Genomic DNA, 25972 nt, shown 5'->3' on the forward strand with positions numbered 1-25972 from the left:
TGCCCAGAATTTCTTGAAATTGACCTATTTTACTATTATATCTGGCCAGTGACTTAACAGCACAGAGTGTTAAAAAAAAAAAATGATTCTTGGGTTAGGAGGCTAATGTTAGTGTTGAACTCTAATAGGTTTTGCCATCAGTCTGGATGATAAGTAGTACAATACTCTTAGGCTACTTTTTATTTTTACAAGAGAATGGTATTGTAAAAATGTCAAAAAAAAAATCCACATGCCCAGTTCACCAGTAAATATACTGCTAAATTTGATCCTTTTTGGCAGTAGCTAATGCTACTCAAGGGACTGTATTTTTACAGAATGACATATTTCAAAGGGTATCGGTTTCCATTTGAGAAAATTCATGCATTTAGAGCAACTTAAAGCCAAAACAATTGTGCTTGTGCTATATGTTTAAAATATTAGTCATCTTGAATACATGCTCAGGTTAAATGTCAGAAGCTATATATTGCACAAGAAAATTTATTGTTGGGAGACCAGGCGGTACCTGTGCTTATACAGCACTTTCCTGAGAGGATCAATTTGAGTATATGAACTAATATTAGCCAGGTGTTTGTACAGTAACATTATTGATAATAAAGGAGAAGTTCATCGAGGAGAAAAACAAATAAAGGAAGCATAAAAGTCTCATACTGTATAAAACTAGAGAAATGGATCAAAGAGTTTGACAGGAAGTTTAATGTGTACATAAGTAGAGTCTGACAGGAACATGCTGTGTGTGCCAAAGGTTCCAGTGATGGAAAACCGAAACATAGCGCTCACTGACCACAGCATGAGCCTTGACACACGCTGTAAATAATCCGGAGATCTATGACTGCATTAGGCACTGGGCTGCTGTATTAACGGCAGTAAATCTATAGCAGCATAATGGGATGGCATGCAGAAATTCCTCTGATTAATTTTTGTAATGGATTAATAGGAATATAGCAAATATTTTCAATTCCTACCATCCCCCAACCTCTTCCTCCCCCCAGCCTCACCCTCCCCATTGTGATCTTTTTTTATTTCCTTCTACTCACCAGGCTTGTGTATGTGGATCCTTGCTTTAGTACCATCAAGTTAAAAGCAGATGTTTCTGGTAGAGAGCATCTAATCACTGTCAAGTTGAAGGCGAAGGTATGTGCTTCGTTAGACTGTTACTCTGACCAGGAAATACCTTGTGAAGTGAATTCTGAAAATGTTTTCAGTGTAAACAAGTGCTAGTTGCTTCTAAACTATATATATATATGACCCCTAAATAAATTATTTTGGAATGCCTCTGATTTATTCATTAAGTTTCCCAAAGCCTAGATATATTTTCATGTCACTATTTTAGTTCAGATTTGATCAAATAAGGCTTGGCAGCTTCAAAGTTATGTTATGTTATGTTATGTTTGTAACATCCTATGTAGAAATGAATTGGAAGTTTCTGCTATTCCAAGTTCTACTGAAGAAGTCTTTGTCTTCAACTTTTATTTTTTTATGAATTACCTTTGTTCTTATTTCTGACTTCCCACCACACCCCAAACACAGACCCATATATATGGATACTTTTTATTTTCTTGGCTGAAATTTTTTTACTTCTGGTTTTAAAAATTTTGCAGAGGTTATATACCTCTATTTATAGAGCCCTTACAGGCTAGTGATCTATAACTACTAATTTTATTTGCATAATGCATAGCTATTTTGTCATTTTTTAATTATACATTGTGAATTTTGAGAAATAAGTAGAACAAGCAAGTTCAGGATATTAACCATATACTTAGTAATCACTGGAGAAACATTAGAATTTGAGAAAACCAGGTCATCTAACTTTTTTTTGTTCTTCCAAGTCATCAATCAACTCTATTTCAGAAGATTATAGTGATGAAAAGATCAATTGTGTTTGTCCTTTTTAAAAATGTGTCTGGCATTTAAGCTTTTCATGAGAATTAATATATAAAGCTGTGCTGGGGTGACACAGAAAAGTTGATATCTTATAGTGCCTCTATAACCGACAAATTAAGAAACGACTCATTCTTTTCTTACACACCAAATGTTTATAGTTCTAAGATACATATGTGGTAAGTTTTGAGAAAATATTAGTGGGATATAAATATTAATTGTAAAATAAGTTACATGAATATTTTTATTAAATGAAAATGAAAACACTTACTTTCCTTTTTAATTAAAAAAAGTTTTTTTTTTAAATCGAGGAGAAATCTGCCTTTATCCTTCCAAAGGTCACATACTGCCAGTGGCAAGGTTCTGTCAGTTTCTTCAGAGTTTTATTTATTTTTTTTTAATATTCTAGTATTTTGTACATTGATCAAAATTGCTGCTATGAAGACCAAAATAAAGAATTTAAAATACATCCTATCCTGATTCTACTTTTTTTGATAGCCTCATTTCTTGCCATCTTTTCTACTAACTGAGAGAGAATGATTTAAATCTACATTGCCTGTAACTACATCTATAAGATTTTATTATTAATTTTAATTAATGATATTTTTTATAGTATTCAGAGGGAGGATGTGTAGCCTATAGAATGGTCCATCCTTTCTGCTTTTTTTTAAAATTTTTCAAAGTAGATAAAGGTGGCCCTTTTAATATTCCTCTGGAGAGTATTTTCAGGTGTGAATTTTTGCAGCACCAATAGTTATAAAGCACTATTATGTATGCCCTGGCAAGAAAAAAGAGAAAGCTTAGAGTTTTTAAGAAATTAGGAAGAAAAATAATCTGCATTAAAAAAAAAAAGGCAGAAACTAAATGAATCTTATATTGGTAGGACTTATTAGTCTTAAATTGTCCATTTAGTTCAATTTTCATAGAGACCAAAGTTGTCTTTCAGGTGTGGTAATTTCTTTCTTAAGAATATTTGGGATTGTCAGTTAAAAACAGTGAGAGCTAAAACTTATGTTAAAGGATCCTTAATACAATGCAAAATCTTAATCCAAACTGAATTTTATAGGGCTAGGCTTATTTTTTTGACAAACCTTGCAACATGACTATTTTTGTAAATACACAAACCTCTGTTTCTTTTATCTGATACTTTTTGATATCTAGTAATGTGTTTGTTTTTATTCTTGAATACAACTCTACCAGTTCTGGCCCTCTGCCTCACTGTTTCCAGAAACCTACAAAGAAAATAATATGAATTCTGTCCAGACTTGCTCTATGAAAAGTGAACATATAAGCAGAAAGGAAGGCCATAAGGAAATCAGTTGAATTTTGGTATTTTTATAAGTGTATTTTTAATGCAGTATTTACAGTTCATCCTAAACCATAGTCTTTTCTTTAAAAAAGAGGTAGCCCAGAGCTTCCTTAGCTTTGGTCAAAATCAGAACTGTTTGAAAAACAAATCATAGATGTTTCTGAGACTGGGCACTTTGATGACTATTTTTATAATCTGCTGCAATTTTATGTATTATTCTGCCAGGGAGTCCAGTCATGAATTGAGTTGGGTTAAATTTTTCCTTAGGAATGTATGCTATAGAGTCTAATAAATGTTGTTTGTTATGAAAGTATATACTCAATATTATATAATTATATTCTTATAGTTATTAATTTGATTGAATTGTTTCAAGTGAGACTTGAAAAACTGTATTAATTATCATACCTATTTTTCAGTTTCTTTATGTGGAGCTTTAGTTATTATTGTCAACTAGATTTGTAAAGTAAAACTTTGACAATCTCTAGTGGCTTGAAAAATACTGAATTTGATAGTTATTTTACAGTATCATACTTTGTTATATACATTATAGTTAGTATTACTCAATGAACCATGAGTTTGAGTAAGCTTTGGGAGACAGTGAAGGAGAGGGAATCCTGGTGTTTTGTAGTCCATGGGGTTGCAGAGAGTCAGACATGACTGAGCGACTGATAACAACAATACAGACAACTCCAAAAATGAGTATCTAGGGATGATACTGCATGAGTCATGTTAAATCATCCAGAATTAGATAAATTTGTGCCTTTTAGGTTTGATACAGTTATATAATATTTATTATATAAACAGAATTGATCTTGAATGTGAATATAATACAATATTTATACATCGACTCAGTAAAGCCAACTATTTATAGATCAGTCTAATTTACTGTATGCATATTTGTATGTTTGCATAAATGTACCTAAATATATATCTGGATGTTATCTCAGATATGTGGAATCATATTTATTTCAATCTGCTTTTTGTTTAACTCCTTGTGGATCTCTTTTTTGTTTAATTCCTTGTGGCTTTCTTTATCAGTACATATGTGCCACTTAGTACCCTGAGCCCTGTTTGAATGTAGGATCATAATTCTCTTTGAACATAATGTGCCATATATACTTAATGATTTCCAAAGTTACAGGCACTTTACTGGGTTTATCCATTCTGTATACAGTAAACATTAAATTCTTAGGCTTCCCTGGTAGCTCAGAAGGTAAAGCGTCTGCCTGCAATGCAGGAGACTTGGGATCAATCCCTGGGTCAGGAAGATCCCCTGGAGAAGGAAATGGCAACCCACTCCAGTACTCTTGCCTGGAAAATCCCTTAGACAGAGAAGCCTGGTAGACTACAGTCCATGAGATCGCCAAGAGTCGGACATGACTGAGCGACTTCACTTTCACTTTAAGTTCTTAACCTTGATTGATGATTGCTTAGAGAGTTGATATTGTTCATTGTCAGCCAAATAGACAAATAGCAGCAACTCAAGGTAAACTAAATGTTCCATTTTTGACCCAAGGAGGTTTTAAGTTTGTATTTTTTTTTTCCAGAAAATTCACATTTTAGAGGGAAAAGAGATTTTACAATACTTTTGGTTGTGTTCTATTATTTTTACATATGAAACAGGCAGAGAAGTTAAATGACTTGTCCAAGGTCAGGAGTTAATTAGCGGAACCATAAACCAAAGAAAGCGAAGATCTCTGCCTGCATTTACTTTGAGATAATCACATGACTTGTAAAAATTGCATGCAAATTGTTTTTCTAGTGATTGCAGCAGTTATAATCAGAAGGACATCATCTAATAGTTTGAATTGTCTGAAGTAGGGCTTCTTCTATAATCTCAGCCAGATCTTCCTTTCTTCCCCTGGAAGCTAGAGCATAGTTACATGTTTATATGGTTTCCTTGTATTTACCTTTGTGATATCAGTTCTGCATAGCCAGATTCCATTAGGCAGAGTGTACAATGACAGGTTTATTTTTAGCCAGCCTGTTATAATTAAATGTTAATTCTTTTTTAAGCATTGATTTCAAATGGGCTGATGTTTATAACAAATACTGTTGTGATACTTTTTTGTGTCCTTTTGCTATGCAGAGAAGTAGTTAAAAATAAAAGGTTGATAAAAGTGAAAGTCTAAAACAGGTTATTTTGTCAAATGAGAGAAAGGAGTTTTCCTAAAATGGGTTTTCTTTGTAGTAAATTTAGCTTTTTAAAGAAAAGAAGTGAGCATTTAAAAAAATTACATGTGACTTTTAAGAATCCAAACTGAATCTTAGAGAAATCATGTAATAGAATTTTCTAATAACAAAATTGATTTTAAGGAAGCTATCTTTTGTCTTTGTTAACTTAGAATTGTGGTTAGTCCTTTGGCTGTCACTTCTTATATAAAACTATTGAGGGGTTAATTTTCTGTTTATCAACAATGAAAAAATTTTTCTTAAAACTAATATTTTGTTTTTCCTTAAACCAGAGGCATTTATTTCATTGTTTATTAGTCTTCTCGCTAAAATCAAATGCTTTGTTGTGGAAAATAATTGATAACTATATGTGTTCATTTTGTGCATTTCTTGATTCTTTTAACAAGTGTTGCCTCTTTAAGTAGTGACTGAGGCTGTTTGAGGTTAAATTTTAGACTGAAAAGAAATGAAATATCAACCATTTTGATTTGTCATTTTACAGATAAAGAAACTGAGATTCAGTGCGGTTTGCCCCTCAAATCACATTAGCAGCTGCCCAGAAACTGACTTAATTCATTACTACTGATTGGTTTGGCATCCCCAAATCACTACACTTTGTACCTCTTGAGCTTGTTGACTGTTTATCAGCTCTTCACACCTTTATAATACTAGAACCAAAATATATATAATACCTTTGCATTTATAGAAATACTTTTCCTAATATATTCAGTTTTTCTAAAATATTTATGTGAAATTGTCACAGTGAAACAAAAATGACCCTAATTTTATGCTTTTTTGTAGTACCCTGCAGAATCACCAGATTGTGTTGTGGATTTTCCTGTTCCATTTTCTGTTTCCTGGACACCACAGGTAAATTCTTAAATTTAAGTAGCTAAAAAGCATTTTAAGTGGCCATTATAAAGTGGTCTTTTCAGTTTTGTTTAAACATTTATTTATAAACAGGATTTTGAGAGTGTTGCTTTCATATTTCCTAGCAGTTGATGTCCATTCTCCCTGCCCTCTGACTGTCTCCCCACCTCCTTCCTCATCCTCCAAACACACCCACACAGACACCCCATTCAGCCTTTAGATCTTTATGCTTCATTTTAAATAAACATGAAAAAGCTCTGTTGACAGAAATTGTCCTTTAATTTTAAATCCTAAGCAGCTCTGTTATAAAGCAGTGAGCAGTAGGTTAAAAATTGGGTGAAATTTTTCAGACATAATATCAGAGAATCTTTTTCAGAGGAGAATGAGTTATGACTGAAAATATAAATCCTGCCATTTCTATTCAGTTTTTATTGTTTTAAAGTATTTGTCCTTAGTTCGTCCTTGAACTTATACTATATTCTTTTTGCATATGCTTTGGAATATTCTTATTTTGATTATTTCTCCTGCTCCTGTCAGTTTAATTTCTCAATACATTGGTGATATCTAACAAGTTGATGTATTTAGGAGTGCACTGTAAATTGTACCATTATGTAGATAAAATGTGGTATGATTATCAATAGTTCTGTCATCAACATTGACATGTGTGACTTTTAAAGATCTGGCAGGATGGTGGTTAGGTTCAAAGAGAAGTCTAATGACAGGTAATCTAATGTCTCACCAAGTAAATCGATACCAATATGAAGAGAATCTTTCTATTCTTATGCAAAGTGAAAAAAATTCCTACTGACATTTAACAAATACTCTCTGAGGAGAGGCTACCCTTATTTTTGTTATGAAATTTTGGTAGGTTCAAGTGAAAATTTATGCTATTTAAATTCTAACATACAGAGTAAAGTAATCGTCTTGTTAGTTTAAAAAAAAAAAAAGCCTAACAGCATTTACATTGTTGTATGAGGTTTCAAATATTAAATTATACCATCTACATTTAAAATATATTTTTGTCATTTTCTTCTTTAAAAACAAAACAATCTCCCTCCTTTTCAATGGAAATCAAGAAAACACAGCAAAATATAGGTGATGAAAAACACTATGATTTGCTTTTGGTATTGTGATATGTGTTATAAACACATAAGATATACTGTGTTTTTTTTTTTTTAAAGAATTGGAATTGTACATAAATTGAATAGTTTCAGTTTGCCTCTATAAATTTTATGTATTATGTGAGATCGTGAGATAACATTGTACCTAGATTGTATTACTCTTTCCATATGTTATCTCTAGATTATAATTTAATATTTACCAAAATCCCAAGGTTGAAGAATATGTTTTTGATTAATTTCCTAGTTTTTTTTTTAACATGTTTAATCATGCAAGTTTCACAAAAGGACTGTTAGCAGTTACCTTATCCTGCCATTTAACAAAATTAGTTTGTGACTCTAACATTACAAAATCTTAAGAGCAATTTCTTCTAAATTTTGTGTCCCTACTTAACACCAGCTAAGTGCCTTGCACAAATAAGCATGGAATAAGTGTTTATAATATTAATTCAAATCCAGATTTAGATTTAATTGTGTCGTATGTCAGGTTTTCTATTTTGTGTTAGTTCTAAGAATACAGAATTAGTAGTAACTGGAATTGCATCTTTTTTTTAAATTAAAAGAACATATTAACATTCTTAGTATAGTACAGATAAAAATTTAGACATCATTTTAACCACAACTCAAATGTTTAATATTTATCACATCTGTTTCAGATATATTTTTGTCTCTTTTAGGAATAAAATGTTCTGGGGCTTAAAATTTTACTTTTTCTTCTCTGCTTTCCTTTCTTTCCTTCTGTCTCTTTCTAGAGGAAAATCTTTTCCTGGAATTGATGTGTATGCTATCCATGCATACTCTTTTGCTACATTTGTTTATGCCATATTCTATAGTATTTTCAGTCTTTTTTAAACGGCATTGTTTCTGAGATTTACCCATGATCTGTGCCTGTATAGTACATTTTAAATGCTTTATATCATTTCATTATATGAATCCACCAGTTAGTTTATTCAGTGTCCTAATGATATGGTTGGTCACAATTTCTTGCACAATTTCTTACTAAACAGTGCTGCTATAAACATCTTTCTATGTTTCCTTTTATACATGTGAGACTTTTAAAATGGTTTATGCTTTGAAGTGAAAATGCTGGATTCTAAGGAGTATACTCTTTGAGATTACTAAACATTGCCAAGTTATTTTCCCAAATTGGTTGTGTAGCTTTATACTCCTACCCAGCAATGCGTAGTAATTTCTACTTTCCCACACCCTTTCTATGTCATTCTGATTTTACTCTGATCTTAATTGCTCAAGAACTGATACTCTTTATTGTTGTGTTTATAATCTTTGCCTACTTATATTTTTGTTTTTTATTATAAGCATTTCTTACATACTTTGGATACTAATTATGTATTGGTTATATGGGATATAAGTGTCTTATCCCTGTGGCATGCTTTTTAACTTTGATATATTTTGTCAAGCAGAAGTTTAATATTCAGTGTGGTCACATTTATCAGTCTCTTCATTGTGATTTCTGCTTTATGTGTCTTGAATGAGAAAATTTTTTGTATCTTGTTTTTAAAAGATATTCATTGAAAGTTTATTGCAAAAGTTACACTTTTTTCATATTTAAATATGAGATAGGAATTATATTTACACTTGCCTTTTTTTTATATGCTTATAGAATTTGGATGTATCTTCATTTGTGGAGGTCTGAGGTGATTTTATTTTTCTTTTCCATGTACTACTAAAATTGTCCATTGTTAGAGTTTAGCTGTTCATTGTTATGGATTTTGCTGCTATTTCCAGATGAACTCTTGAGTGTTTTAGCATGATAAAAGTGTTGGCAATATTAGTTTATGTTTTGAAAGTGTGAAGCAACATCAAACTTCCTTGCTGTGTGTGATTTTTTTCATTGACCTATTGGAAACAGTTCTGCTTGTGAGAATTACTGTCTTTTTCCTTTTTTAAAACAATTTTTAAACAGTTGTGGTTCTTAAAGAATTGTAGTATTGTAGTCTTACAGCAAACTTACATTTAAAAGATTGTAAACAGGTGCCAGATATTTGATTTTAAAAAATTCCGTCTCCTTTTTGTACATTTCCTATTTGGATTCAGTGTTTCTGGACTTTAAACTTAGAAGATCTTTATTTTCCTTTCTTTCTGTAAAATAATAGGCATGACTTTGTGGCATCCATATTAAAAATGGGTAATTTTCCTTATGGTCCCTGTCTTCCTGCTGGGTTGATAATGTTTTGATGTATTTTTCTTTTGCTCTGATGAGAGGTCTGCTGCTGCTGCTCTGACATATTCATTTGGATGAATAATTATAACTTGCACAATGTCAAGCTGAAGATGGTAGGGTTTTGTGCGTCATGACAAGCCTAGTAGCCAGTGCAGGTGTCTCACAGCATGATCAGCAACAGCCAGTGTATTCTGGCTCCGAGGAGGCATTTAGAGTGGTAAGAAATGAGCACCAAGGGCAAGGCTGCTGCTTCTACTGCTGCCGTGCTATGTGCCAAAGAAACACAAAGTGCTTCTCAAAGACAAGTGACTGCACACCTCTTTTCACATACTTACTTTGTTTACCCAGTCAGTTTTCTTTTATAGATTTCAGCATAGGAATGTAAGAGCATGTCATGATTTTTATCTTATTCTACTTCCCAACATCACAAATGCTCTAAAATGTATCTAATTTGCTGCCCTTTGGACTTGTATATCTAGATCATATATATGAATAATGTAGACTGATGAGACCATAGGATGCTCTAATGTACGATTTTACATGCATAGACAGTAGTGATTCTGTAAAAATAAAATTACCTTTCTCCAGGTCACTGATCAACCCAAAATAGATGCTAAAGTTGTACCCTTACCTGTAAATATGCCATTAAGTGTAGGCTTCAGTTAACTAGCCTCGTCATGTTGACTAGAATTTTCAGAGATTGGATATGATATAGTAAACAGTGGTCATTATATTTTTTTATCATGTAAATCTCATATTCTTGGGAGTAATGCCATGAATATAAGAAGAGCAAAACTAATGATAAAGCCTGTGGCTGATAATCTGATGGTGAATGAAGAAACTGTAATTAAAGGAAAACAGTCCTATTACATAGCAGTGAGCATGATCCATTAGTTAGAGCAACAGACTAGCAGTTGGGTATCCTTGGTTCTGTGTACAGTTCAGCCATTGACTTAATTGTATAATCTCAAACAAATCACAAGGCTGCTCTTTGTCTTAGTTCGTATGTATATGGAAATAATGAACTTTTTCTAAGAGATCTTAATAAAATAAATTTGGTTTAAAACAAATAGAATGGTAGATGGAGAAAATGCTCAGTATCATACTGTATGGACCCTAAGGATATTCTGCTTTTTTGATCTACTGGATTATCTTTCTTTCCATTTTTTCTCTGCTGTCCTTGTTGGAGAACTCATAGAACTGGATTTTTGTTCAGTCTTTAATTGGTTAATTAAATATACTTTTGGTTTCTTGGCCATCTTATTGTTGCTACAGTGGTATGGATAAAAAGACATCAAAGGAATCATAACAAAGAAACTTAGTTCATTATTGAGACTATGTGATGTGATTGACCTGTGTGATATGGTATCCTATTGAACTCAGTAACTTACTAACTGCTTCTCTTTCTTTTTTTTAAATAACATGTATTTTTAAAGTACCCCTACATTGATTCTTTAAAACAGAGAGAAAATAAAAGCAAGCAAAATTTAAAAAATGTGAAATCACCTTTAATACCTTCATTTATGGAGTCGGGATGTCACTGGTTAATCTGAACTTGTGCTTATCACTTAACAAAATATTTCTTTTTTTTTTGAAATATTATTTATAATGCTGTGCATTTATTATTCTAGATAATCTTTAGGATAATTTAGTTTTTAGTTATAATTGGGTTTACATTTATCCATCCAATTAAGAACTAATATATTCACAGTCTAGGAACTGATTATCTCTACGTTTATTTAGGTCCCCCAGTTAAGTAGCTATAGTTTCTTAATCCACATCTTGTACATTTTTGTTGAGTTTATTCCTAATTATAATATAGTTTTTGTTGCTATTGCGATTTGGTCTTTTTTTTAAATCACATTTTCTAGTTTGTAATATGGGCAAGCTATTGATTTTTTAAAAAGTGTATACTCTAATAAAAGTTGTATATGAACATAGTTTAAAGAGTTAGATTTACAAGGTTTTTTTTTGTTGTTGCTGTTGTTTGTTTTCTTTTCAGACAAAACAGCATGACCTAGCGTCCTTCCCACCTTTTTCTCCCTCTCCAGGGCCAACCACTTTTAATTGTTAGCTGATCTTTTGGTGTTATAATGTAATATGCATTATTACATGCTCTTGTAATTATACTACCTTTTGTTTGTTGGTTTGGTTTGGCCATTATCTGTTAACTTCCCACTGTAGATAATGAGGAATTTGCTATTTCATTTTGCTATTTCTTCTGCCTTTCCCCCACTCCAAACCCATATGAATACTTCCTGTGTTCTTTTTCTTTTCAGATAGTTATCTTGTAATTTTGACTATCAATATTCTGTTTACATTATTATGGTGAGCACATATACTATGCAGAGATAAACCATGTAGTTAATTAGTATTCAATATTATTTTTCCTTTGTTGCCCCAGTTTTTGCTACCACCTAGAGTTAACAATTGTCTATTTCATTTTCTTAGTTTTCTGTGTATTTAAAACTCATTCAATCCACAATTTTCCATCAGTTGTCTAAATCTACTCTTAATTATCTAGATGGGGTTTTGTATTAGCTTTACTTTCTGGTAAATTTCATCAACGTTTTCTGGTAACCCTCCTTTTGAGTTTTATTTTTTTTTAATACTGTCATGTTAATTTCTAAGAGTTTACTTCATTGATATATCTTCTTTTGTCCCTAGAGATACTAATAATATATATCTTTTTTTCCCACCTGAATAGTTTCTGTTTCCTTGAATTGCTTTTTCTTATCATCTTTGGTTATTTGCTCATGATTAAAAGTCAGCTATTATAAACTATTTGAAGGCTCTGAGTACATGACTGGGGGCTTGTCAATTGTGAACCTCATTGTAGAGTCACCTGAATAGATCTCAGAATAGATTACCCCAGATGTCAATATTTTAGGTCTTTTTGATTGATTGGTCAGATTTGTTGAGAAGACTCTTTTATTTAGCCTTCTGCCTACAAGTTACTGAGCAAACAGAAAATGCTCCCTTATGGCAAGAGTGGATCAACACTGCTGGGCAAGAAACAGCAGTCTAGATTAGTAACAGTTAACCCTCTTTCAATATACATTTATATTATGTTGTATAATTGTATATATAAACACACCCACATCCATATATGACAAGTTAAGTGGTATCTCTCTCTTTGTATGTTGAACTACATATACTCTAAAGACAATATTTCCATTTATATGCAATATTCAGGAAGTATCCTGGTGCTGAAAAATAAAATAGAGATGATTAATACAAAACAACCATCAGTCTCACCAGGCTCTCTGGTTATGGTAGATGACTATATATACATTGTAACATAAGTAACAAACTAACATAACATATAACAAGTAACATATATATATATTGTAACAATATTTCTCAACAGAAATATTGAGAAATACTGTTTGGTCTTACAGTGTGCCAGTTAATGTATTACGAATACTTGGACTATAGTTTGGAGGAAACCAATAAAATATTCTTATATAGCAAGTGTCCTAGGTAAAAGAAAATATATAAGTATCAGTCTCCAAATGGCTTCTTAATATTGTGATTTATATTTTAAAATGCTTTTGGATAAAAAGGATTGTCAGTAAAGCAATTTTATTTCAACACAAACACAATTTATTAACATTCTCTACCTCATGTTTTGTCAATGTCAGGGACTCTAGAAAATTAATATACAATGTCTATTTGTACTTTTTTTTTAATCCAAGGGCTATTTTAAAATATTTGAATATTGGTATATATATGTGTGTGTGTGTTTTAAGCCATCTGTTTGGAAGAACAGATACCCGTATTGAAAATAAAGTTCTAGTAGACAGAAGACAGAAATGATAATTCAAATATAAAAGATGCTAATTCAAGTATGATCTGCTAGAATCACTGATTAATACTCTCAGCTATATATACTTAACTTTCTTCCTCTTTTTGTGCCAAAAAAAAAAAAGTTGAATATGAGAAGCCAAACTAACTTAGCAGATGGATATAATGAAGCAAACCAGAATTTTGGAGTTGGTAGATAGCAGAGGCAATGGAACAGTATTTTTTTATTTTTTTAAAGTGATGTTCCTGTTAGCATGTAGCTCCCTGGCTCTGCTTGTGAAGGTAACATTGATAGCCAGCAACACACACATTTTATTAGTCTTGACCTTCTCTGAAAGCAAAGATCTTTGTGAACATTTATTTCCTTATTTTGTTGTTTTTAGTGTGAATAATAACAATTAGATATAGTCAACTTTTTGATGAGGGTAGAGTAGAACCCTTTTGTGGTATGTCCTACCTAGAACAAAAAGCTAGACTAGTTTGCTTTTTTCTGATTGGCTTAATTTTTTTATTGTGTAGAACTTTATTTTAATACCAAGTAAAGGAAGTTAAAAACAGTTAACATGGAATATTAGAAATGTATTTGAACCAAATACTAAGGGTCTTAAGTAGCATTGTACAAGACGTGGTTTTTCTCAGAGTTAACAATCTGAGGGATATAAATGGATAAACAGCCACAGGGGCTTGTTCATCAGTCAGGCTCAGGCTGCCATGGTATCATAGGCCTATCCTGGCATTCTTAGCATCTTTATTATTTTTTAAAATTGTGATAAGATAGACAGAATTTACTATCTTAACCATTTTTACAGGTGCAGTTCAGTGGTATTAAATACATTCATCAAGTTTTTGGTTACCTTTACTACCATTCATCTCCAGAACTCTTTTCAGATCTTATAAAACTGAAACACTATACCCATTAAACAGTAACTCCCCTTCTCTTCACCAGTGTCTAGCAGCCACCATTCTAGTTTCTAACTCTATAGTTTGACTATGCTAAGTACCTTACATAAGTGAAATCATGCAGCATTTGTCCTTTTTGACTGGCTTATTTCACTGAGCATAATATACTCAAGTTTCATACAAGTTGTACCATATGTCAGAATTTGCTTCCTTTTTAAGATCAAAAATATGTCATTACATGTATAATACCACATTTTGTTTATCCCTTCCTCCATTGATGGACTTAAATTGCTTTCACATTTTAGCTCATCGGAATAATGCTGCAGGTGAACATGGATGTGCATATATAGCTCTATGAGTTCCCACTTTTAATTGGTAATTAAATTACCAATAATTAATTGGTAATTTTATCTTTAATTTTTTGAGAAACTGCTATACTGTTTTCCAGAGCTCCTGTACCATTTTACATTCCTACAACGGTGTATAAGAGTTTCAGTTTCTCCATATCCTCCTAAACACTTATTTTCTTTTAATGAGTGTGAGTGAAGTGATCTTATTACAATTTTGACTTGCATTTCCCTAAGAGATATTGAGTGTCTTTTCATGTACTTATTGGCCATTTCTGTATCTTCTTTGGATACATGTCTTAGTCCTTTGCCCAGTTTAAAATAAGTTGTTTTTGTTGTTGAGTTTTAAGAGTTCTCTATATATTATAGATATTTATCCTTTATCACATACATGATTTGCAAATGTTTCTCCCATTCTGTGCGTTGCCTTTTTACTCTGTTGCTGCTGTCTTCCGATGCACAAAATTTTTAAATTTTCATCAAGTCTAACTTTTCCTGTTGTTGCCAGTGCCCTTGGTGCTATACTGAAGAAATCACTGCCCGATCCAGTGTCATAGAGCTTCTGCCCTGTGTTTTTTCTGAGAGTTTTATACTTAAACAGCTCTTATAGCTATGTCTCTGATCCATTTTAAGTTACTTTTTGTATATGGTACTAGATAAGGGACCAACTTAATTATTTTCCATATTGATATCCAGTTTTTCTAGCTCCATTAGTTGAAAAGATTGTTCTTTTCTCATTGAACGGTCTTGACACTTTGTCAGAAATGATTTGGTCATGTATATGAGTGTATGTTTCTAGGCTCTCTATTCTGTTCCATTTGTATTTTATCTGTCTGTATGCTAGTATCACATTGTTTTGATTCCTGTAGCTTTATAGGAAGTTTTGAAATCAGAAAATGTGATTTCCACTTTGTCCTTTCCACTTTTTTCCTCCATGTTTCCTATTCTTTTTCAAGATTGTATGGCTGTACAGGGTCTCTTAAGATTCTATGAGTTTTAAGATGGGGTTTTCTGTTTGTGCCCCCAAAAAATGTCATTGGGATTTTGATAAGGATTGCATTGTCTTCCAGTTCATGAATGTGGGTTGAGATTCCTTTTATTGATGTCTTATGTTAATTTTTATCAGGAGTGATATAACCATTTGTGTTTTCATTTTATGTCCTTAACCTTCTAGGTTAAGTTAATTACTAAGGCTTTTTTTCTTTTGTTTTGCTTTTTGCTGATATTGTAAATGGAATTGTTTTCTTAATTTCTTTTTTGGGTTGTTTATTGTTGCTGTTTGGAAATGTAACTAGTGGTCAAAGAGGTATCCTGGCCCTTTGCTGAATTAACTTCTTAGTTGTAATAATTTGGGGGGTGGTATTTAGGATTTTTTGCCTGTAAGTTTATATAATCTGCAAGCAGGGATAATTTTACTTCTTCCTTTCTTATTTGGATGCTTTAATTTCTTTTTCTTGTCTAATAGATCTAGCTAGAACTTCCAGTACTGTGTTGAATAGAAGTGTTGAAAGTAGGTATCCTTGCTTTGTTCCTGATCTTAGAGGAAAAGCTTTCAGTCTTTGAGCATTGAGTATGATGTTTGCTGTTCTTTTTTATTATATGGCTTTTATTTTGTTGCAGTAACTTTCTTTGATCTTTGTTGAGTTTTTATCATTAGAAGGTGTTAAATATTGTCAAATGTTTTTCTCTGGGTCAGTTCAGATGATTAAATGGATTTTTTTTCATTCCATTAGTATAGTGTTTTACATTTTATTGATTTACATATTTTGAGCCATTTTTGTATTCCAGGAGTAAATGCCACCTGATCTCTGTGTGTAATATTTTTAATATGCTGCTAAATTTGGTATTTTGTTGAGGATTTTTCTTTTATCAGTATTCAAAAGGGATCATGGTTTTTAGTTTTCTTGGGGCTTTAGTATCACAGTAAAGATAGCCTCACTCAATATGCCAACAAATTTGGAAAACTCAGCAGTGGCCACACTGTTGGAAAAGGTCAGTTTTCATTCCAATCCCAAAGAAAGGCAATGCCAAAGAATGCTCAAACTACCGCACAATTGCACTCATCTCACATTGTAGTAAAGTAATGCTCAAAATTCTCCAAGCCAGGCTTCAGCAATATGTGAACTGTGAACTTCAGCTGTTCAAGCTGGTTTTAGAAAAGGCTGAAGAAACAGAGATCAAATTGCCAACATCTGCTGGACCTCAAAAAAGCAAGAGAGTTCCAGAAAAACATCTATTTCTGTTTTATTGACTATGCCAAAGCCTTTGACTGTGTGGATCACAAGAAACTGTGGAAAATTCTCAAAGAGATTGGAATAACAGACCACCTGACCTGCCTCTTAAACCTGTATGGAGGTCAGGAAGCACCAGTTAGAACTGGACATGGAACAACAGACTGGTTCCAAATAGGAAAAGGAGTACGTCAAGGCTGTATATTGTCACCCTGCTTATTTAACTTATATGCAGAGTACATCATGAGAAATGCTGGGCTGGAAGAAGCACAAGCTGGAATCAAGATTGCCAGGAGAAATATCAATAACCTCAGATATGCAGATGATACCACCCTTATGGCAGAAAGTGAAGAGGAACTAAAAAGCTTCTTGATGAAAGTGAAAGTGGAGAGTGAAAAAGTTGACTTAAAGCTTAACATTCAGAAAACGAAGATCATGGCATCTGGTCCCATCACTTCATGGCAAATAGATGGGGAAACAATGGAAACAGTGTCAGACTTTATTTTGGGGGCCTCCAAAATCACTGCAGATGGTGATTGCAGCCATGAAATTAAAAGACACTTATTCCTTGGAAGGAAAGTTATGATCAACCTAGATAGTATATTGAAAAGCAGAGACATTACTTTGCCAACAAGGTCCGTCTAGTCAAGGCTATGGTTTTTCCAATGGTCATGCATGGATGTTACAGTAGAACTGTGAAGAAAGCTAAGCGCCGAAGAATTGATGCTTTTGAACTGTGGTGTTGGAGAAGACTCTTGAAGAGTCTCTTCGACTGCAAGAATCCAACCAGTCTATTCTAAAGGAGGTCAGTCCTGGGTGTTCATTGAAGGACTGATGCTAAAGCTGAATCTCCAGTACTTTGGCCACCCCATGTAAAGAGTTGACTCATTGGAAAAGACCCTGATGCTAGCAGGGATTGGGGGCAGGAGGAGAAGGGGGCGACAGAGGATGAGATGGCTGGATGGCATCACCGACTCGATGGACATGAGTTTGAGTAAACTCTGGGAGTTGGTGATGAACAGGAGGCCTGGCGTGCTGTGATTCATGGGGTCGCAAAGAGTCGGACATGACTGAGCGACTGATTTGACTGACTGAGCCTCTTTCAGTCCGTCAGTCAGTTCAGTTGCTGTCAGTGTCTGACTCTTTGTGACCCCAAGAATCACAGCACGCCAGGCCTCCCTGTCCATTACCATCTCCCGGAGTTCACTCACACTCATGTCCATAGCCTCTTTATACTTACCTAAAAATTAGTTAGGAAGTATTTTACCCTTATCAGTTTTTTTGGAGAAGTCTGAGAAGTATTGGTGGTTGTGGTAGTCGTTCAGTCAGTAAGTCATGTCCAACTCTTTGCAACCCTAGGGACTGCAGCACTCAAGGCTTCCCTGTCTTTCACTATCTTCCAGAGTTTGCTCAAATTATGTCCATTGAGTCGGTGATGCCACCTAACCATCTCATCTTCTGTCACCCTCTTCTTCCCCCCATTCTCAATCTTTCCGAGGACCAGGGTCTTTTCGAGTGAGTCAGTTCTTTGCATCAGGTGGTCGAAAGTATTAGAGCTTCAGCATCAGTCCTTCCAATGAATATTCATGGTTGATTTCCTTTGGGATTGACTGGTTAGATCTCCTTAACTGTCCAAGGGAGTCTCAAGAGTCTTCTCTAGCATCACATTTTGAAAGCAGCAGTCTCTGGCACTCAGCCTTATGGTCCAAGTCTCACATAAGTACATGACTACTAGAAAAACCATAGCTTTGACTATATGGACCTTTGTCAGAAGAGTGATGTCTTTGCTTTTTAATATGCTGTCTAGCTCTGTCATACGTTTCCTTCCAAAGAGCAAACGTCTTCTGCAGTCACTGTCCACAGTGATTTTGGAGCCCAAGCAAATGAAATCTGTTATTGTGTCCACTTTTCCCCCTTCTATCTGCCATGAAGTGATAGGACTGGATGCCATGGTGTTAGTTTTTTGAATGTTGAGTTTTAAGCAAGCTTTTTCACTCTCCTCTTTTCACCCTCATCAAGAGGCTCTTTAGTTCCTCCTTGCTTTCTGCCATTAGAGTGGTATCATCTACATATCTGAAGTTGATGATATTTTGTTAAGTTGTTTAAAATGTTTGGTGTAATTCATCGATGACACTATCAAGTCCAGAACTTCTCTGCTGAGATCTTTTGAATACTGATTCAGTCTCCTTACTCCTCATTATTCTATTCAGATTCTCTATTTATTTGTGGTTTAGTCTTCCGTTTTATGTTTCTAGGGATTTATTCATCAAGGCTATGCAATTTGTTGGTATATAATTTTTCATGAAATTTTTTCATAAAATTTCATGAAATTTTTCTTTTATAATTCCTGTTTTTGTAGAATGGTAGTAATATCCCTACTGATATTTGATTATAATAATTTGAATTCTCTTTTTTTCTTAGTCAATTTATCTAAAATTTTAAAAGAATCAACCTTTGGTTTCATTGTTTTTCTCTGTTGTCTTTTTATGCTTTATTTTACTTATCTCCTCTCTATTCCTTTCTTTCTGCTAGCTTTGATTTTAGTTTTGTTCTTGAGTTGTAAAATTAGGTTGTTGATGGTCTTGTTTTTTAATGTATGTATTTATAACTATAAATATCCTCTTTACTACTTTTGCTACATTCTGTAAGTTTTAAATGCTGTGTTTTCATTTTTTGTCTCTTAAGTTTTTTCTAATTGGGCTTTCCTAGGTGGCTCAGTGGTAAAGAATCTGCCAGCCAATTCAGGAGACATGGGTTCAATCCCTGGGTTGGGAAAATCTCCTCCACAAGGAAATAGCAACCCACTCCAGGATTCTTGCCTGGGCAATTCCACAGACAGAGAAGCCTGGTGGGCTACAGCCCATAGGTCTAAACAACAACAATCAATTTTCTGATTACACTTTGATCTCTTATTTGATCTTTATTAAGAGTATGTTGTTCAATTTCCATAAATTTGTGGGTTTTCCAGTTTTCTATTACTGATTTATAACTACATTCAGTTGTGGTTGGAAAAGATACTTTATATGGTGTCTGTCTTTTCAGAGGTATTCATATGTATTTTATAGCCTGAAACATGTTCTGGAAAATATTCCATGTGCATTTGGGAAATATGTACTTTTGTTACTGTGTGGAGTATTCAATATATGTCTGTTAGATCTTGTTGGTTTGTTGTGTACTCTCTTTCCTTATCTTTCTGGTTGTTCTGTTATTGAGAGCAGGGTATGGATGTCACCCAAATATTATTGTACAACTATTTCTCTTCAGTTGTATTAATTTTTGTTTCATGTTTTGGTGGCTGTTATGAGCTGCATGAAAGTTTGTAATTCTTATAAATTTGTGCTGAATAAAACCTCTTATTAATACATAATGTTCTTCTTTGTTTCTTATAATCTATTTTGATTTTAAGACTATTTTGCCTCATATTAGTATAGCCACTCCTGTTCTCTTTTGGTGATTGTTTACATGGAGTATCTTTTTTCATTCTTTCAGCGTCAGCTCATTTGTGTCTGTGGATCTAAAGTGAGAATGTTATTGATAGCATGTAGTTGTATACCCCCCCTGCCAATATGTCTTTTGATTAGAGGGTTCAATCCATTTACATTTATAGTTTAATACTGATAAGGAGGCACTTAATCTGTCATTTTGCTTTAGAGTTCAATTGATTTTTTTGGAGGTTAAACATTTAAATTCCTTCTGTCATATATTGTCCTGGATATTCTATAGTTATTTCCTCTATGGTTACTGTTAGGATTACATTTAACATATTGAAGTTATAATCCAGCGTAATTTATATACTAGCTTAACTTCAGTGAGTCAGCTCTTCGCATGAGGTGGCCAAAGTACTGGAGTTTCAGCTGTAGCATCAGTCCTTCCAAAGAAATCCCAGGGCTGATCGCCTTCAGAATGGATTGGTTGGATCTCCTTGCAGTCCAAGGGACTCTCAAGAGTCTTCTCCAACACCACAGTTCAAAAGCATCAATTCTTCGGTGCTCAGCCTTCTTCACAGTCCAACTCTCACATCCATACATGACCACAGGAAAAACCATAGCCTTGACTAGACGGACCTTAGTCGGCAAAGTAATGTCTCTGCTTTTGAATATGCTATCTAGGTTGGTCATAACTTTTCTTCCAAGGAGTAAGCGTCTTTTAATTTCATGGCTGCAGTCACCATCTGCAGTGATTTTGGAGCCCAAAAAAATAAAGTCTGACACTGTTTCCCCATCTATTTCCCATGAAGTGATGATAATACTAGCTTTTATCATTTGCCTCATGTATTTACCTTTACTGAGATCTTTAAATCTTCATAGGGCTTCATGTTACTGTCTAGTGTCCTTTGATTTCAACTTACAATACTTTTTTTTTTATAACATTCCTTAAAGGACAGTGGCACCCCACTCCAGCACTCTTGCCTGAAAAATCCCATGGACGGAGGAGCCTGGTGGGCTGCAGTCCGTGGGGTCGGTAAGAGTTGGACACGACTGAGCGACTTCACTTTCACTTTTCACTTTCATGCATTGGAGAAGGAAATGGCAACCCACTCCAGTATTCTTGCCTGGAGAATCCCAGGGACAGGGGCGCCTCATGGGCTGCCGTCTATGGGGTCGCACAGAGTCAGACACGACTGAAATGACTTAGCAGCAAAGGACAGGTCTAAATGGTAGCAGACTCCTTTTGTGTATCTGGGAATGGCTTCATTTCTCACTACATTGATGGATAATTTTGCCAGCTTTAGGATTTTTGTGACTTAAAAATTTTTTTAGCACTTTGAATATATCACCCACTGTTTTCTGGTCATCAAATTTCTGATGAGAAATCTGCTGATAGTTTTTGAGACTCCCTTGTATGTGATGAGTCACATCTCAATCTCTTTGAAGGCTCTCTGTCTTTTGAAAGCTTGATTTTAATGTGTCTTTTGTGGATCTCTTGGAGTTCATTGAGCTTCTTTGATGTGTATATTTATGTATTTCACCAAATTTGGGGATATTTTAGTCATTATTTCTTCAAATATTCTTTCTGCCATTTTCTCTTCTTCTGGGATCCCACAATCCATATATTGGTTAACTTGATGGTGGTGTAGTTTCTTAAACTCTGTGCACTTTTCTTCGATCTTTTCTCTTCCTACTTCTCAGACATAGTAACTTCTGTTGTCCTGTCTTTATGTTCACAGATTTTTTTTTTGCCTGTTCAAACTCATCTTTGAATTCTCTTAGTGAATTTTTCATTTTTAGTTATTGTTATTTTCATGTTTTTTCAAGGTTTTCTTTTTCTGTATTTTCTATACATTGTTATCTTGACTTTCTCTACAATTTACTTTAAAGTGTATGTATCAGTTGTTTCAAATTTCTTTGTCTAGTAGAGATACTCTCAGGTCTATTTTTGGGAGCTGTTTGTTTTTTCTGTTAATTTATGTTTTTCCTTTGAGTCAGGGCTACACTTTGTTTTTGATGCCCTGTGGTTTTGTTGTTCTTGAAAACTGGAAATGTAAATCATATAATGTGGTAACTATAGAAATTGGATTGTCCCCTATCCCCAGGGAGGAAAGATCAAACTCTCTCCTGTTTTCAATTTGTGTGTGTGTGTGTGTGTTCTTGACTGTTGTAGGCCATCTTCTTGTCCAGGATCAGCCTGAGGTATAAACTTAGGGTCTTTTTGGTCTTTTTCGAGCCTGTACCTTTCCCTGGGCATGCAGAGTGACTTCCTAAATTTTCCTGTAATGAGAGTTGCCTTTTCTTTCTTTCAGTTGTGTTGCAATACAGTTGACATGTTGCACAGGGTGAGTGTGAGCTGTACAGCATATTGATTTGACATATATGCATCATGAAATGAACAGCAGAATAAATTTAGTTCCTGTCCATCTCATATAGATTAAAAAAGAGGCAAAAATTATTTTTTCTTGTGATGAGAACTTTTAGGATTTACTTTTAACAAGTTTCATATATAAGTGTTAATTATATCAAACATGTATATTACATCTCTGGTATTTACTATAACTGAAATTGGAAGTTTGTACCTTTTGACCACCTTCATCTGATTCTTCTACCCTCCACCCCGCCCACCCCCCACTCAGTTCAGTTCAGTTGCTCAGTCGTGTCTGACTTTGCGACCCCCATGAATCACAGCACGCCAGGCCTCCCTGTCCTTCTGCAGCTCCCGGAGTTCACTCAGACTCAAGTCCATCGAGTCAGTGATGCCATCCAGCCATCTCATCCTGTGTCATCCCCTTCTCCTCCTGCCCCCAATCCCTCCCAGCATCAGAGTCTTTTCCAATGAGTCCAATCTTCGCATGAGGTGGCCAAAGTACTGGAGCTTCAGCTTTAGCATCATTCCTTCCACAGAAATCCCAGGGCTGATCTCCTTCAGAATGGACTGGTTGGATCTCCTTGCAGTCCAAGGGACTCTCAAGAGTCTTCTCCAACACCACAGTTCAAAAGCATCAATTCTTCGGTGCTCAGCCTTCTTCACAGTCCAACTCTCACATCCATACATGACCACAGGAAAAACCATAGCCTTGACTAGACGGACCTTAGTCGGCAAAGTAATGTCTCTGCTTTTGAATATGCTATCTAGGTTGGTCATAACTTTTCTTCCAAGGAGTAAGCGTCTTTTAATTTCATGGCTGCAGTCACCATCTGCAGTGATTTTGGAGCCCCCAAAAATAAAGTCTGACACTGTTTCCACTGTTTCTCCATCTATTTCCCATGGAGTGATGGGACCGGATGCCATGATCTTAGTTTTCTGAATGTTGAGCTTTAAGCCAACTTTTTCACTCTCCTCTTTTACTTTCATCAAGAGGCTTTTTAGTTCCTCTTCACTTTCTGCCATAAGGGTGGTGTCATCTGCATATGTAAGGTTATTGATAGTTCTCCTGGCAATCTTGATTCCAGCTTGTGTTTCTTCCAGTCCAGCGACCACAAATATGATCTCTTTTTCTGAGTTTGTTGTTTGAAGTATAATTGACCTACAACACTTTGTTAATTTCTAGTGCACAATATACAGTGATTCAGTATTTCTACACATTTCAAAAGCAACACCACTGTAAATCTAGTTTGCCATCTGTCAACATACAAAGATACTACAATAATATTGACTATATTCCCCACATTGTACATTTCACCCCCATGACTCATTTATTTTGTAACTGGAAATTTATAGGTCTTAATTTTCCTCACCTATTTCACTCATCCCAGTTGAGTTGCTTTTGAATGTTATAGTCTTTAATACCTGACACTCAGAAGAGGAAAAAGAAAAATGAAGAGGAAGGAAGGGGCAGTGGCTCATAGTTCTGCAAGTCATTTTTGCAGGAGATTGGAGGAAGTGAAGGAAGAACAGCTGAAGGAAGTGCAACAGTGATATCCAACTGCTTCTTTGTCTTTTCCTCTGAGATGAGAAGCGGCAATCAGTCATCAGATCATAGACGTGATATTTGAAGGACACATCGTGTTTTCTTACCCTGACTCATATAAACTGTGTGCAAGGTGCTCATGTAGTGTGTGCAGAGCTGCCTGTCAGGGAGCAGGGTGATGGGTAGCCCCTCCGAAGCTGAGCTGATATTGACCAGAGTTGCAAGCCTTCAATGGCCTTAAGAGTTCCAGAATAGTTTCTTTCAGTGCATTTGTTGTCTAGGTGGGAAGACGGATTCCTACTTTGCTTTCTACTTTGTAATCTACCCAGAATCCTCATTTAATTAGCTTTACTTTTTTTTTTTTTTTTGATGGTCTACAATATAGGATAGCTTTGGACCACATTGGAAGTGCCCATACATTTTCAACATACACCTGACCGAATTTATTTGCTTCTCTTTCCCTGTCTCCTTTATCTTTTTTATAAGCAGAGTTGCTACCTTCTGTAATGGCTACACATGGAGTGAGTATGTTTCATTTGATTTTGGGCATATATACTCTCCACATGTCTTAAGAATAGTAGCAAATATTTTAAATCATCAGCGGTCAGTTATAGTAAAAGTAAACTATAAGAAGAGTTGATGTATGCCTTATGGATTGTATGCCAGAGAACAGTATTTGATTAAATAGATTTAGTTATACCTACAGAAAGAGTTGAGAACATCAATGAAGCTTGCAAATAAGAGCAAATGAACTGATATTTAAGAGATTTATCATCTCTTTAAAGATATCTTATTGGGAATATTGCAATTAATATTAAAATTAAATTTCTCTAAAAGTTTAATCTCTTGATATTTCCTTATTCTGTTGAAGCTTTTTGAATCCCTCAGAGATAAAGATAAAAATGATTATTAGAGGATTTATCTGCATGTATTATAGGAAAGTATAAAAAAATCAGAATGGAAAGCAACTGTTGCAAGTACCAGAAAATTATGCTATTAATTTAAGTGTCATCAGAGCACAAAAGATCACATTCCGGGACTGTGAGAAAATTATTAAAATACTGGAAATAATAGTACTTAAGATGAAGATATTATACTCTAAGATCTGGTTAAGTGACTGACATTATTATATCACTTCAGGTATTATAAAAGTAACAAAATGCTTTTAAAGATAATAAGCGTTACATTTTGAGATTGGCAGTGTTCACACTTTTCTGCTTAAGTGCTTTCCTAGTTTAACATAATTTAATAACAGTTATGGGGGAATAGCTAACATCTTAGTTCCCATATATATCCTTTCTCCTTCCTTGTTCAATATATACATATACAAGTGATAAAACTTTATTCTCTAAATGGTGGGTTAATGAACAGTGACTCTTCTGCCTTTGTCCTTGGTGTTAGAAATTTGGCTATTTTGTAAATTGTTTAGCTCCTAAATGTTGAGAAATACACTACAAATCTGTTGCAAAGAAGGGATTGCTATATAGAGCCATTACTGTCCAAAAATCAGAACAGCCTGGTGTGTGCGAGCTGAGTGACATAGTCATGTCCAACTCTTTGAGACCCTATGGACTGGGTCCATCAGGCTCCTCCATCCATGAGATTTTCCTGGCAAGAATACTGGCATGGATTGCCATTTCCTTCTCCATTTATATAGTTTGAGGTATAATTGATGTACAGTAAGCTGAATGTATTTAAAGTGTATGATCGGGTGATCATTGAGAAATGTTTACATGGGTGAAGTCAACCCCACAATCAAGATAATAAACATTTCCACAGCAACCAAGTTTCCCCTTCCCCTTTTTAATCTCTCCCT

General features: G+C 34.3%; 1 protein-coding gene across 3 annotated transcripts in view; it reads left to right on the forward strand.

Annotated features, from left to right (window-relative positions):
• FANCL (FA complementation group L) overlaps window positions 1–25972 on the forward strand; it is an 89058-nt gene that overhangs the window by 49173 nt on the left and 13913 nt on the right. The window contains exons 6-8 of one of the 3 annotated variants that reach the window (XM_068986510.1): window positions 1038–1131; window positions 6161–6237; window positions 10111–10162. In XM_068986510.1, the coding sequence (XP_068842611.1) occupies window positions 1038–1131; window positions 6161–6237; window positions 10111–10162 (223 nt within the window). The remainder of the gene's footprint in view (window positions 1–1037; window positions 1132–6160; window positions 6238–10110; window positions 10163–25972) is intronic. The other 2 variants (XM_068986518.1, XM_068986526.1) reach the window with 2 other exon arrangements.

The sequence above is a fragment of the Capricornis sumatraensis genome, chromosome 1, assembly GCF_032405125.1.
Source record: "Capricornis sumatraensis isolate serow.1 chromosome 1, serow.2, whole genome shotgun sequence".
Lineage (NCBI taxonomy): Eukaryota > Metazoa > Chordata > Mammalia > Artiodactyla > Bovidae > Capricornis > Capricornis sumatraensis.